The sequence below is a fragment of the Entelurus aequoreus genome, linkage group LG05, assembly GCF_033978785.1.
Source record: "Entelurus aequoreus isolate RoL-2023_Sb linkage group LG05, RoL_Eaeq_v1.1, whole genome shotgun sequence".
Lineage (NCBI taxonomy): Eukaryota > Metazoa > Chordata > Actinopteri > Syngnathiformes > Syngnathidae > Entelurus > Entelurus aequoreus.
In genome coordinates this window covers 34,493,531-34,507,165 of record NC_084735.1, presented here as the reverse complement: position 1 = coordinate 34,507,165, position 13,635 = coordinate 34,493,531, and the positions used below count along the sequence as shown (strand labels likewise).

The window sequence follows — 13,635 nt, the reverse complement described above, 5'->3', positions numbered from 1 at the left end:
GTGGAAACAGGTGACCAATCAATGATGTCAACATATGGACACAGGGTAGTGATCGCTATAAATAGTTTGTCTGTGTTAGCGCTTATAGTAAAAATATCACTAAGAATATTCAAGTCACGAAATGTAAATGGAGTAATGTTGGTGCTATTGGTTGGTTATTTATTGGATTTTATGGGTGGAATATAGAACCTCCCATTGGCTCCATTGTAAGCAGACTTTTATTTACGTTTATTTAATATTTAGAATGCATTGAAAAGAAAATCAATCCGTCATGTCTTTCATAATGATTGTGAACGATAGGCAAAATTCCCAAAAAAGTGTGGTTCCCCTTAAACAATCGTTCAGTGCATGACTACTCACAGGCATGTGTGACAGAGAAGCTGTTGGAGGACTCCAGGTTGTCAACATTGTAGTTGAGGTGGAAGGGTTTCTCTGTCACGTTCTGGTTGGTGTTGTACAGCTGCACTGCAAACCTGAAGGCGCTGTGCTCCTGCACTGTGGAGCGCATGAAGAGTCCACCTACAAACAAAGAACACAGAATATGGGACAGTGCCAACATAATGCAAATGAAAATGACAACTTTGAGCAAATAAGTCCAAAAAGACACGCCAATTGTGTATTATTGTGCAGTGCCTGTCATGGCGTGGCAGTTTATCACACCTGCTTTTGATTAGTGATCAGGGGACATAACTGCCCCTGATTACTAATCGGGTATATTTATTCCCCAGTGTTGAAAGGAAAGCAACACCGGGGAATAAACACATTCCATTAGTGATCAGAGGCAGTTGTGTCTCCTGATCACTAATGGGTGTGTTTATTCCCAAGTGTTGCTTTCCTTTCAACACTGTTTCTTTGAAGAATGTTTATGGTGTGGCTTTTAATTTTCACATGCCGAGGCCAAATTAAAATACCTGGTTATCCGCACTTCACCGACTGTCTGTACATCCTGGGGTCACACCAACTGCAACCATGCGCCACCATGACATTATCAAGTACACTATTATTACCTTCACATACATTCTGACCATATATTAAAACACTAATTGTGCAATGTTTAGCATGTGTCATCTGCAAACAAAGCTGCAAGTCACTCCTCGGGTGAAAATTATTTTGTTGATTGTTGCTCCCCAAATATAAATTTCAGAAATGCTTGCCAACCCTCCAACTAAAATATCATGGATATGCTCGGCGCATGTGTGTCGGGGGTGCAAAAGTGTAAATTGTGTGTGTTACATAAAAGAAAAAAAAATATTACTCTAGTAGTGAGCCCTAATTAAAGAAAATACCCAATCAGTGCTTTTCTTCCTGTCACTCGCACACAGGAGAGGTGTGGCCACACCACAAGAGACCCACTTGAAAGTGAAAAGTTTGGCAAGTTATCAAACAACAGAAGAGGAATTATGATTCTAATTTTATGATGATGACGCAGTCATCCAAGAATCGCTGAGCACCAAAGAAATATATTTTTATTAATAAATTCTATTGTTTTGTTTTATTATTACATTGATTTCTTTCTTTACATTTTTTAAAAAGAAAACAAAATGTATATTACATAAATATTTTGTCTTAAAAAATATTTTATATATATTGTAGATGTTGAAAAAGAGGGTCCAGTCCTTATATTATTGTCAATCATTTATTATTTTCAGTAAGATATTGCATGATTGAAGACAAGAATACATTTTAACATACATGCACAGTAGTGTTAAGACACTACTGTGCATAATGAAATATTAGTCACAACAGTCATTTTACTATATTACAGCAATATATAAATACACTGTGTATATATATATATATATATATATATATATATATATATATATATATATATATATATATATATATATATATATATATATATATATATATATATATAAGGGGTGTGGGAAAAAATCGATTCCAATTCGAATCGTGATTCTTACGTCGTGCGATTCAGAATCGATTCTCTGTTTTAAAAAAATCGATTTTTATTTCTTCAATTTTTTATTAAATTTTTCTTTTTCTTTTTTGAATTTTTTTAAATTAATCAATCCAACAAAACAATACACAGCAATACCATAACAATGCCATCCAATTCCAAAACCAAACCCGACCCAGCAACACTCAGAACTGCAATAAACAGAGCAATTGAGAGGAGACACAAACACGACACAGAACAAACCAAAAGTAGTGAAACAAAAATGAATATTATCAACAACAGTATCAATATTAGTTACAATTTCAACGTAGCAGTGATTAAAAATCCCTCATTGACATTATCATTAGACATTTATAAAAATTAAAAAAACGAACAATAGTGTCACAGTGGCTTACACTTGCATCACATCTCATAAGCTTGACAACACACTGTGTCCAATATTTTCACAAAGATAAAATAAGTCATATTTTTGGTTCATTTAATAGTTAAAACAAATTTACATTATTGCAATCAGTTGATAAAACATTGTCCTTTACAATTATAAAAGCTTTTTACAAACATCTACTACTCTGCTTGCATGTCAGCAGACTGGGGTAGATCTTGCTGAAATCCTGATTGATTGATTGATATGTATTGAATGAATAGAGAATCGTTATGAATCGGGAAAAAATCATTTTTGAATCAAGAATCGTGTTGAACTGAAAAAAAAAAATCGATTTTGAATCGAATCGTGACCCCAAATACGATATTGAATCGAATCGTGGGACACCCAAAGATTCACAGCCCTATATATATATATATATATATATATATATATATATATATATATATATATATATATATATATATATATATATATATATATATATATATATATATATATATATATATATATATATATATATATATATATTTAGAGTGTCCGCCCTGAGATCGGTAGGTTGGAGTTCAAATCCCAGCCGAGTCATACCAAAGACTATAAAAATGGGACCCATACCCTCCCTGCTTGGCACTCAGCAACAAAGGGTTGGAGTTGGGGGTTAAATCACCAAAATGATTCCCGGGCGCGGCGCCGCTGCTGCCCACTGCTCCCCAAGGGGATGGGACAAATGCAGAGGACAAATTTCACCACATGTAGTGTGTGTGTGACAATCATTGGTACTTTAATCTTTAATATATATATATATATATATATATATATATATATATATATATATATATATATATATATATATATATATATATATATATATATATATATATATATATATATATATACTGTATGTATGTATGTATGTATGTATGTATGTATATATATATATATATATATATATATATCCATCCATCCATTTTCTACCGCTTATTCATATATATATATATATATATATATATATATATATATATATATATATATATATATATATATATATATATATATATATATATATATATATATATATATATATATATATATATATATTTGAGGTTTCTGTGGTTTATCCGTTATACAGTCCTCAATACCAGGATAAAGCGGAATATATACGTTAGGTCAGGAAAGTGAGACACTTCAATTAATCCCCTGAAGAGCAGAGAAACCTGCGAAACATGCTTGTAGGGATGAAATAGCCTCTGTATTTTTTCTGATCTAATGTGTATATATATATTCATAAACATAAAATGGGTATAGTGTCCCTTACGCCCAAAATGGCTGCGCCCATGTTATTTATACCGATAATGTTAATTATGCGATGTCTTAAACAGTTGAAAAGGTAAGAAAAAAAGTAATCTCTGGGTGTTTTTTAATCAATTTATTCGACGAAACAATTACGTTGCAATTGTCCATTAATAAGTCAAAAGTCAAGGGTGGTCAAGGCATGTTCTTGCCGTCGATGCTGGTCAATTTCTTAGGGCATTACGGCAAGTGACAAGGGTGGTCGCGGCACTTGCCGCGGTTGCCGTGGTTAAATTCGAGCCCTGCATCAGATGCAGTCTATAGTCCTTTGTTCAACATCTTTAGTTATACTAGTGGTGTTCCTCAAGGCTATATTTTAGCTCCTCTCCTTTTAACCATTTGTGTTATTCAACTGGTGGCCCGCGATTTCAGTTCAAACAACCTGGGAAAGTCTCACTTTTTTTTGGCAGCAGATTCTTAAAAACACCAGAGTGCTGTCAATGCGATGATCTTTGACTGGCTTTTTTGCACATGGTCTTTAAAAACAACAGAGCTTGCACATGGTCTTTAAAAACAACAGAACACTCCTGTAACTCTGACAAAATAAATTGTCCAAAATCAAATGTCCACAGTAGAGGATGGCGGTTCTCCGGAGTATACCGAATAAAACTAATAGTAAAGGGAGAAGTCCGGTCCCCCGGTCCTTAGTGTTCTGTAAATGTGGCCCCTAAAACAGTTTAGTTAAATATATCCCTGTCCTAGACAGTAGCGCAGGCATGTTATGTAGTGACAGAAACTATGTAGTTCTATGTGATTTGTGCTCCAATCCAGGATGTGTAGGATATGTTGTTGTGTCTAAGCCTCACTTAGATCCTCCATTCACTTCTTTCTTTTGTATTATAGATGCATGACATCATCTCTCAGCGTTCTCATACATATTTCCAGGAGAAAGGTGATTTTCTAGTGATCAACCAAGAAAGGCGTCTCACTTTTGAGTGAACTTGGTGATGAATTATTCAAAGCTAATCGATAGAGTTGGTTGGAGCGTGTCTTGTTTCACCCGTGAGCACAAAGGAAGCATATTTCAGTCAACTCACCGATGTTGATTTGGTTTGGAAAGCCGGCCATGGAGACTCCGCACCAACACAACAAAAGTGTTGTCACCACGGCCGGACACATTTTCTCCGAGAAGTGAAAGGAACTCCTGGTGAGGTAGAGCACAGTGCTGCATGTACGCGGAATGGTCGGGAAAGAAATCCACAAGATGCGTGGGGGGAGCAAAGGGGGCTACTGTGGCACACACACCCACACACACACACACACACACACACTGAATGTGAACGTGCACCCTACATGAATAGTAAACGCTAAAGAGAGCGTTTTATTAGCAATAGATGGAGATGCCGCTAGAGGTGGGAAGAGAGAGACACGCAGCTCCTTCTCTGTGGACGAGGGGCGTGCAAATGGACCACTGAAAAAGAGAGCGAGATAGTTGGAGAGAGAGGCAGGAGAAGGAGGAGGAGGATATCAAACTTGTGTTGCCAGCCTCAGTCACTGCAGTGTGCGTGCGCATGTATATGTGTGTGTGTGTGTGTGTGTGTGTGTGTGTGTGTGTGTGTGTGTGTGTGTGTGTGTGTGTGTGTGTGTGTGTGTGTGTGTGTGTGTGTGGGTTTGTGTGTGTTGCTATAGCTGCTATGATTGCACACTGTTTACCCCATGAGGACCTGAAATGTGCTTCTAAGGCAGTCCTTCTCGACTAGTGGGGCGGGCCCCCCTGGGGGGTGCTGTGCGATGCCAGGGGGGGGCGCATGTGACCTCGGGGAACATGCTTTTTTTTTTCCATACCAGAATACGTTGAGGCGTATGTAGCACTTGGTTTCACCGGGAGACGAGGAAAGGCTGGTGTGTTGTTTCCTTTAATGTTAATAAGCTCACAATGTTATGCAGAGGTATAGTTCTAACAATTTCATAGACAAATAATACTATTTATAGTCACAGAGAACGTGGGGGGCGTGAAATATTTTCCTCTTCCCAGGGGGTGCAACAGAAAATAATTGAGAAACACTGTTCTGAGGGGTGTTTTTTGTCCACTATTAAAGTGCCCTCAAACAGTATTACAGTATTATATCACATTTTGTTCTTTGGTGAGCTATCAATTAATATATTTATGAAACGTATGCCCATCCATCCATCCATTTTCTACCGCTTTTCCCTTTTGGGGTCGCGTGGGGTGCTGGAGCCTATCGCAGCTACAATCGGGCGGAAGGCGGGGTACACAGGCGTGGCGAATTTGATAGAGTGGCCGTGCCAGCAATCGGAAGGTTGCTGGTTACTGGGGTTCAATCCCCACCTTCTACCATCCTAGTCACGTCCGTTGTGTCCTTGGGCAAGACACTTCACCCTTGCTCCTGATGGCTGCTGGTAGCGCCTTGCATGGCAGCTCCCGTCATCAGTGTGTGAATGTGTGTGTGAATGGGTGAATGTGGAAATACTGTCAAAGCGCTTTGAGTACCTTGAAGGTAGAAAAGCGCTATACAAGTATAACCCATTTATCATTTATTTATTTACACCCTGGACAAGTCGCCACCTCATCGCAGGGCCAACACAGATAGACAGACAACATTCACACTCACATTCACACACTAGGGCCAATTTAGTGTTGCCAATCAACCTATCCCCAGGTGCATGTCTTTGGAGGTGGGAGGAAACCGGAGTACCCGGAGGGAACCCACGCAGTCACGGGAAAGATCCCGGGCCCGGGATTGAACTCAGGACCTTTGTATTGTGAGGCACATGCACTAACCCCCCCTGTGACACCGTGCTTCCCTACATATGCTCATCTATTTATAATTTATGTCAAGCGATTAAAATAATAAATCGTGATTAGTCACATTCTGTTCATAGTTAACTCAAAATTATTTGTGATTATTTGCAAATAGATGTAATTTGTTATCATTAATAAGTGTAACCTAGACAGATAAATTTCAAGTTAATACCATGACTGGACAATTAGTTTGCTTTAATGAAATGTGTTTAAACATTATGCTTTTTTAAGCAGCTCAGCACAAAAAGGACATACACACGCTTTTAAATGGAATACAAAAATGACTTGCAGTGTACCTGCATTGTCTTGCCAGATTTTGTATTTTGTAGGAATACAAAATTTGTATTCCTGCTGTAGGAGCACTTGTGTTCATGGGAGAGGTGCTACTCTATGTTTAGATGCCAGTTTCACACAATTAAACAAAATGTGGGTTGTTATGATCATGGTTTGATTGTCAAAGATGTTTGGTAAAGTAATCTGTGATATTTATACCTGAATAAATTCTAATAGTCTGTACATTACACGTTGTACAAGTTTATGGTCTGCATATGACTGCATAACAATGTCTTAACCTTCTTGAATTATTAATAAATTGTAATGTGTATCCTATGTATGTTAAACATTCTGTAACTGAGGAGTATCAACTAGAACATGCTATAAAAGAATTAACACAATATTTCAGCCAACCGCAAACAATTATTCCTAAAATCCTTAACTGATTTATTTAGGTGCAAATTTTACAGATTACATTACAAAATATATTTGACAAAGCTTGATCGTAATGTAAAATATTTTTATTTTGTTATGTAATGTGTTTTGCTTTTATTTTGAAGCCAGAAAAGTGTGATTGGTTTGAGAAAGGTGTCTTGACATGTTTTGACGATGGACCCGACTGTTTACAATATACAAAAGTCCCCATTTGGACTTCCTGCATACCGTCTTTCATCTCTGTTGAGCTTTTATGCCATTTTACTAAAGCAGTTAGAGTAAAAATCTACATGTTATGTTATCAATGCACCGTAACTGTAATCTAAACATGGAAGTGACACTCCACCCACCTCTCTGAACGACACACGCAGCAGGCATTTGCTGCAGCAGCAAAAAATATATTCTGTCAGGAGAACCACATGTCATGGCTTTGGACCTGATATGTCCATTAGCCAGCATGGTGGGAAAGGGGTTAGTGCATGTCAGGGGCGTCACTAGCTTTTAAGGACAGGGGGGGCTTAGCCCCCAGGAGATGCACAGGATGCGAGCGAACGTAGTGCACGAGCACAAAACTTCACAAACGGCTAACAAAGACTTAGAAATTAATCATTCTTATTATTATTATTTCAGAGGGTTTATTTTCAATCTGTGTTCAGTACAATAACAAACATGGGTTAGCACAGTGACATTTTGTTTACAGCATCAACTAGAAACAATTACTTGCATGATCCTTCAAGATACACTGAAACACAATGAAAGTCATGGCATTAGCCTCTATGTTATTCATTCACAACATAGAGGCTCAGGCTAATGCCACCACTTTAGCTCACAATACAATAATTGTTTGTTCCCAAATATTTTGAAGTTGCACAGATTACATTTTGGACACATATGTGACTAAAATGGTTGTAAATTCAAACCCTGGAAATATTACTTAATTACTTGAATTAAAGTAATATCTGGATCGGGATAATTTGGCTTGTATATAATACATTTATATACATATATTATGGCAAACTGTTAAGGAAATTAAATATATATGGAAGTCTGAATAGAAATGAGAAACGTTTATATGTACTCTAAATAAGAAAGACTTAGAGTCTGTCTGCTGATCTGAAAAAGAGCCAAAGCTGTCAAAGAGCTGAGGGACCATCTTCAAAGTGCAATGCTGAAACAAATAATGCAAACAATAAAATGTAACTTCCAGGGCTTGAGATTAACGTAGTCCCGTCGTCCCGGGGACGGTAAAAAAAAATGCACGGGATGAAATGAAATGCTCCCCGGGACGATGGCTTTTAACCATTTTTTTTCTTTTTATGTATTTATTCATTTTACATTTTATATTAAATGTCTTGGTTTTTCAACCCTCTGAAAATCCTATGAAATGTTTAACAAGCCATCCTATAATAATACAACAGCTATTAATGTAACAATACAATAAAACAAATATATTTAATGATGTTTTTTTCATTATTTTAACAATAGGCTAATGTATATTACTTTATATAGATTCTACAAGAAACACAAAACTTAAAAACTAAATTATTTACAATTGCAGACACAAGGTTCTTGTTCTGCAGTGCTGTGTGCTAATGGGCTTCGTACACCTGCAGGACCGCAAGCAAGGTCGCAGAGAAAATGCGGACTGGATTTTGAGTGATGTGGGCATTTTCTATATGAACAAGTCCAAGGACCGCAAGCAAGGTCACAGAGAAAATGCGGACTGGATTTTGAGTGATGTGGGCATTTATTTAAACTCATATTCGGGCCACTTTATAATGAATATGTCGGCATGTATTTGTAAAAAAAAAAAAAAAAAAAAAAAAAAATAGTTGTTTTTGTTGTTTTTTTAACACAAAATTCTTTAGGGGGGCTTAAGAACATTTTAGGGGGGCTTGAGCCCCCCTAAAATAGGCCTAACAACGCCAATGGTGCATGTGCCTCACAATACGAAGGTCCTGAGTAGTCCTGAGTTCAATTCCAGGCTCCGGATCTTTCTGTGTGGAGTTTGCATGTTCTCCCTGTGACTGCGTGGGTTCCCTCCGGGTACTCTTGCTTCCTCCCACCTCCAAAGACATGCACCTGGAGATAGGTTGATTGGCAACACTAAATTGACCCTAGTGTGTGAATGTGAGTGTGAATGTTGTCTGTCTATCTGTGTTGGCCCTGTGATGAGGTGGCGACTTGTCCAGCATGTACCCCGCCTTCCGCCCAAATGCAGCTGAGATAGGCTCCAGCACCCCCCGCGAACCCAAAAGGGACAAGCGGTAGAAAATGGCTGGATGGATGGAGGTCCATTAGCTTTCTTTGGCCATTTCTGCGCGCTATTCTTCCGCTTGTGGCTCATCAGTAACTAGTGAATACAGCCAATTTCCACCCGCTACTTTGACAGTCCTAATTTATATTATTTATCTTGATTCTGCAGAATGCTACGATAACTTGAGCGTGTTAAGTTATCATGGTATTTGTGACTATTTAATTAAAGTCATTGTAAGCAGGTTGTGTTTTTTAATCACATTAATATAATTTTTTATGTCTAACTTTTATGTCTGTGTATGTCTGCAAGTTGTCTCTCCATCTTCTTGTGCTTGACTGTGGAAAAAGGGTGATTTATCTAAAAAATTGTGTGAAACAGTCAGTCATATTAGACTTAAAGACATATTAGAAGTGTTTTTGGTTTGTATAAATTTGAATGTTGTCTTGTTTTTAGCGGAGAGTAAACAATGTTTTTTCTTTTTTTTCTGCATAATGCGCATCTATTACAAGAGCTATGGAGAAATGGCATCACTTCCAAATGTGTTTTGACCCACATTCAACTGACTCTATTCTATTATAACACATCTGTGCATAAATCCAGTTTTGTTTTTACATGTGTATATTATATTTAAAATCAGGGTACACTTACATGGAGGAGAATATGGTTTCATTCTTCCATGCATGTCATAAATCGCATGCTTGCATGTTTGCCGGCTGACAAAATGAAAGCAAAACTCAGTAAATAGCTTCATGTTCTGTCGTTAAATAAGTTTTAAAATATGAGTTAATTATGCACATTGATGTACGTGTACGATACAGCTGTGATTGACAGTCAGGGAAGCCAATCAAAGCAAACATTGCCTCAAGTCCATTGTATAAAGATAACATCTAATTTTGACAAATGTAGATATTTCTCTGATCTCTGAAACCACTATTGATAACAAATGCTCGCACTGTGAATGATGGATCTTTTTCTATTTATATAATCTAAAGCAGAGGGAAAGCATCAAGTTAAATATTCAATAATTATTGCTCAGAAAAACATTCTTATTTTAAAGTGGTAACTTAAGCACTTTATATGGACCTGATGTTTTATTTTAGTAAATAAAAGACTGTATCTGTTCAATTATGTTAAAAACAAATGACTTTATAAAGCCACTTTTTTGTTTATGTACACTATTTTTATTATAATGTACTAAATTCAAATGAAAATACTTCAAAATGAAGGCTTTTATGAGTATTTTCTAGGTGGGATTACACATAGATTAATTATATTAATTGATTAAAGATCATAATAAATTGCTCATTATTTTATTGCTATAGACAATATACAAAAACCAGGGCAACATTTTGGTGAAAATTTAATTTGAAATCCGAATTCTATTAAAAGTAGGATGTATGAAATTTTTACCACTGTATCATTGTATGTATTACAGATTTGCATCGCTTTTTTATACAATGTCTCTCAAAAAGGTTGGAAATTTGACCCCTTCAAAAGTGGGATTTGATGCCAGGCTGACATTGTGTAGAGTGGCAGCACTGTCCCAAAATGCTATTATGATGAGCCAGCTGAAGACCTTGAAACAAAATAGTTGCCAATATAAACCCCCTCAGGAAAAGCAGGATTTTAGCCAAGGCAGACCCTCAGCCAGGTCCCCTGCTGGTGTGGGTTTGCAAGACCATTTGACAATAGCATGGATTAATGCACAAATACCAGTACGACCATTTTTAATAAATGTCAATCGGTCTGAAAACAACAAAAAAACGGATGAAGTCCTATAACACACAAAGACAGTGTTTGCACCAGAATACATAAACCACAAATAACAGTTCTAAATTGCAGGAATCCATGCACTCTTACTGACCTGAATATAAAACAACCCTGAACATAAGACCACTACTGACTTAAAACCAAGACAAAAAAATATATTTTAAAAATAACAATTTCAATATGAGTGAAATAAGAACTGGCAGATTACCATAAAAAATGTGTTATATTTTAGGTATGTGCCAGTTGTTTGATAACTCGTCGTCAGTGATCAACTTTACCTTAGAATTAGCATCATAACTCCTCCTTGCTATTTTCTAACTTGTTAACAACCTTTTAGACATTGTTTCCCATGCAGCAAATACTGGTATTATAAAGTAGACTTTGCATAGAGTTGCAATGCGTCCAATGCCTTAGATGGCAGTAGTGTATAGACTACGGTGTGTTGCCTTAGCCAGGAGGTAGTCTTTGCCTTTAAGTTGATTCCACCAGTCTTTTCTTTTGTTAAGCCCTACAAAGTCTTTGAACTGTAAGTATATTTGAGGTTCATCACAAACTGTAGAGCCATGACACACCACTGTGACTTGTACTCTCGGGTGGGATGGCCTTCTCTGTCCACTAGGAGACAGTGTCCTTGGTACACTTTTATTTACAAGGCTCTTCTGGGACTATTGCCTGATTACATTTGTACATTGATTTCACAGAGAAGTACGAACTCTTATGCACTGAGATCCAACAATCAGTTGTTGCTCTCTGTCTCTTTTGTTCGCACTGAGCTAGGGGGGAAATATTTTGTCTGTGCAACTCCTTGTGTTTGGAACATGTCACAAAGAGACTGGAAGCTGACTGAATTTTTATCCTTAAATGCTTTTAAATCTAAACAGAGCATTTGAAGGAGCCCCAGTTATCTGTAACTGTTTTACTTGATGTCCATCCTGTCATTTTAATGTGTCATGTGGATGTAATGTTATGTGTAACTTTGCTGCCTCTTGGCCAGGACTCCCTTGAAAAAGAGGTTTTTAATCTCAATGGGATTTTTTTCCTGGTTAAATAAAGGTTAAATAAAAAATACAAATGACAAATATTGTAATTATTACACACCAGCTGTTTAAGTTTCCATTACAAAATTTGGAGGTGGTGAAATCCCCATGTAAAATAGTTAATGCTAATTAGTAGCATGTCTACAGCTAATCCACTGTGCAAAAATTATCTCGTCATCATCATGGCGCCGATGAAGGCTGCCTCGGTGCTCCCGTGCGCTTTGTTTTGTTTGTTTTTGTACATAAATTGTGTTTCCGGGTGCTCTTACACCCGTGAAGAGCTACTGAACATCAGATCCACCATCCCTATGGACTTGTTACCGGTCATCTTAGCGTCAGCTGCGGATTTGGTCCATTCTGTGCTCAAAAGAGGGAAACCGCATCGAAGAGGAAAGCAAGCGGGCGCACTTGTCCGTCTTCGCGGACGGGGATTACGCACACCTCTACCAGGCATCTTCCTCTCCAACGTCCGCTCACTTGCCAACAAGATGGACGAGCTAGCGTTGCTGATGAGAAGGAACAAGGACTTCTCCTCATCTTGTGTGTTGTGCTTCACGGAGACATGGCTTAGCACAAGTGTCCCGGACAGCACGCTTCAACTGGAGGGCTTTCATCTCCTCCGCGCGGACCGAGACGCGGCGCTCTCTGGCAAAAAAAGAGGCGGGGGACTATGCTTCTTTATCAACAATAGCTGGTGCACAGACGTGACTGTGATTTTTAAACACTGTTCTTCTTCTCTGGAATATTTATTCATCCACTGTAAGCCCTTTTACTCACCGCGTGAGATTGTTTCATTCATTCTCGTGGCTGTTTACATCCCGCCCGGCGCGGACGTGCGTGACGCTCAGCGCGCGCCCGCAGGACAGATCTTACATGTGGAACGGTCTTTTCCTGACTCTCTTGTTATCGTGCTTGGTGACTTTAACAAGGGAAATTTGAGCCAGGAATTACCAAAGTATAGACAGTTTATTAAATGCCCGACCAGAGAGGAGAACACGCTGGATCACTGCTACACTACATTGAGCAAGGCTTTTCATGCAGTCCCGCGCGCTGCTCTTGGACTATCAGATCACGTGATGGTGCACTTAATCCCTTCATACAGACAGAGACTGAAACTGGCTAAACCTGTTATGAGGAACATTAAGTGTTTCACCGCCGAGTCTGTGGACGAGTTGCGTGCTTGTTGGGAAACGACAGACTGGGAGGCAATTGGAGCGGCCACAAACAATCTGGACGAGTATACGGACACTGTGACCTCATACATACAGTTCAATGAGGCGCGCATCATTCCAACGCGCACCAGGGTTTGTTATAACAACGACAAGCCCTGGTTCACACCCAAGCTCCGACAGCTGCGCAAGAAGAAGGAGGCTGCGTGGAGAAGCAGGGACCGTAGTACATACAGAGAAGCGAAGTACCACTTCACCAGGGAAGTGGAGAAAGCTA

At 38.2% G+C, this 13,635-nt stretch overlaps 1 protein-coding gene across 4 annotated transcripts in view; it reads right to left on the bottom strand.

The window, feature by feature from the left end:
- The window catches only part of gria3a (glutamate receptor, ionotropic, AMPA 3a), a 289,764-nt gene that overhangs the window by 262,190 nt on the left and 13,939 nt on the right, over nt 1–13,635 (bottom strand). For all 4 annotated transcript variants that reach the window (XR_009826246.1, XM_062047943.1, XM_062047941.1 and 1 more), the window contains 2 exons: nt 4,691–4,797; nt 361–519 (listed from right to left, as the gene is read on the bottom strand). Coding sequence is in view for 3 of the 4 variants with exons in the window: in XM_062047943.1 (XP_061903927.1) it covers nt 361–519; nt 4,691–4,797 (266 nt within the window). In the remaining variant the exon portion in view is untranslated. The remainder of the gene's footprint in view (nt 1–360; nt 520–4,690; nt 4,798–13,635) is intronic.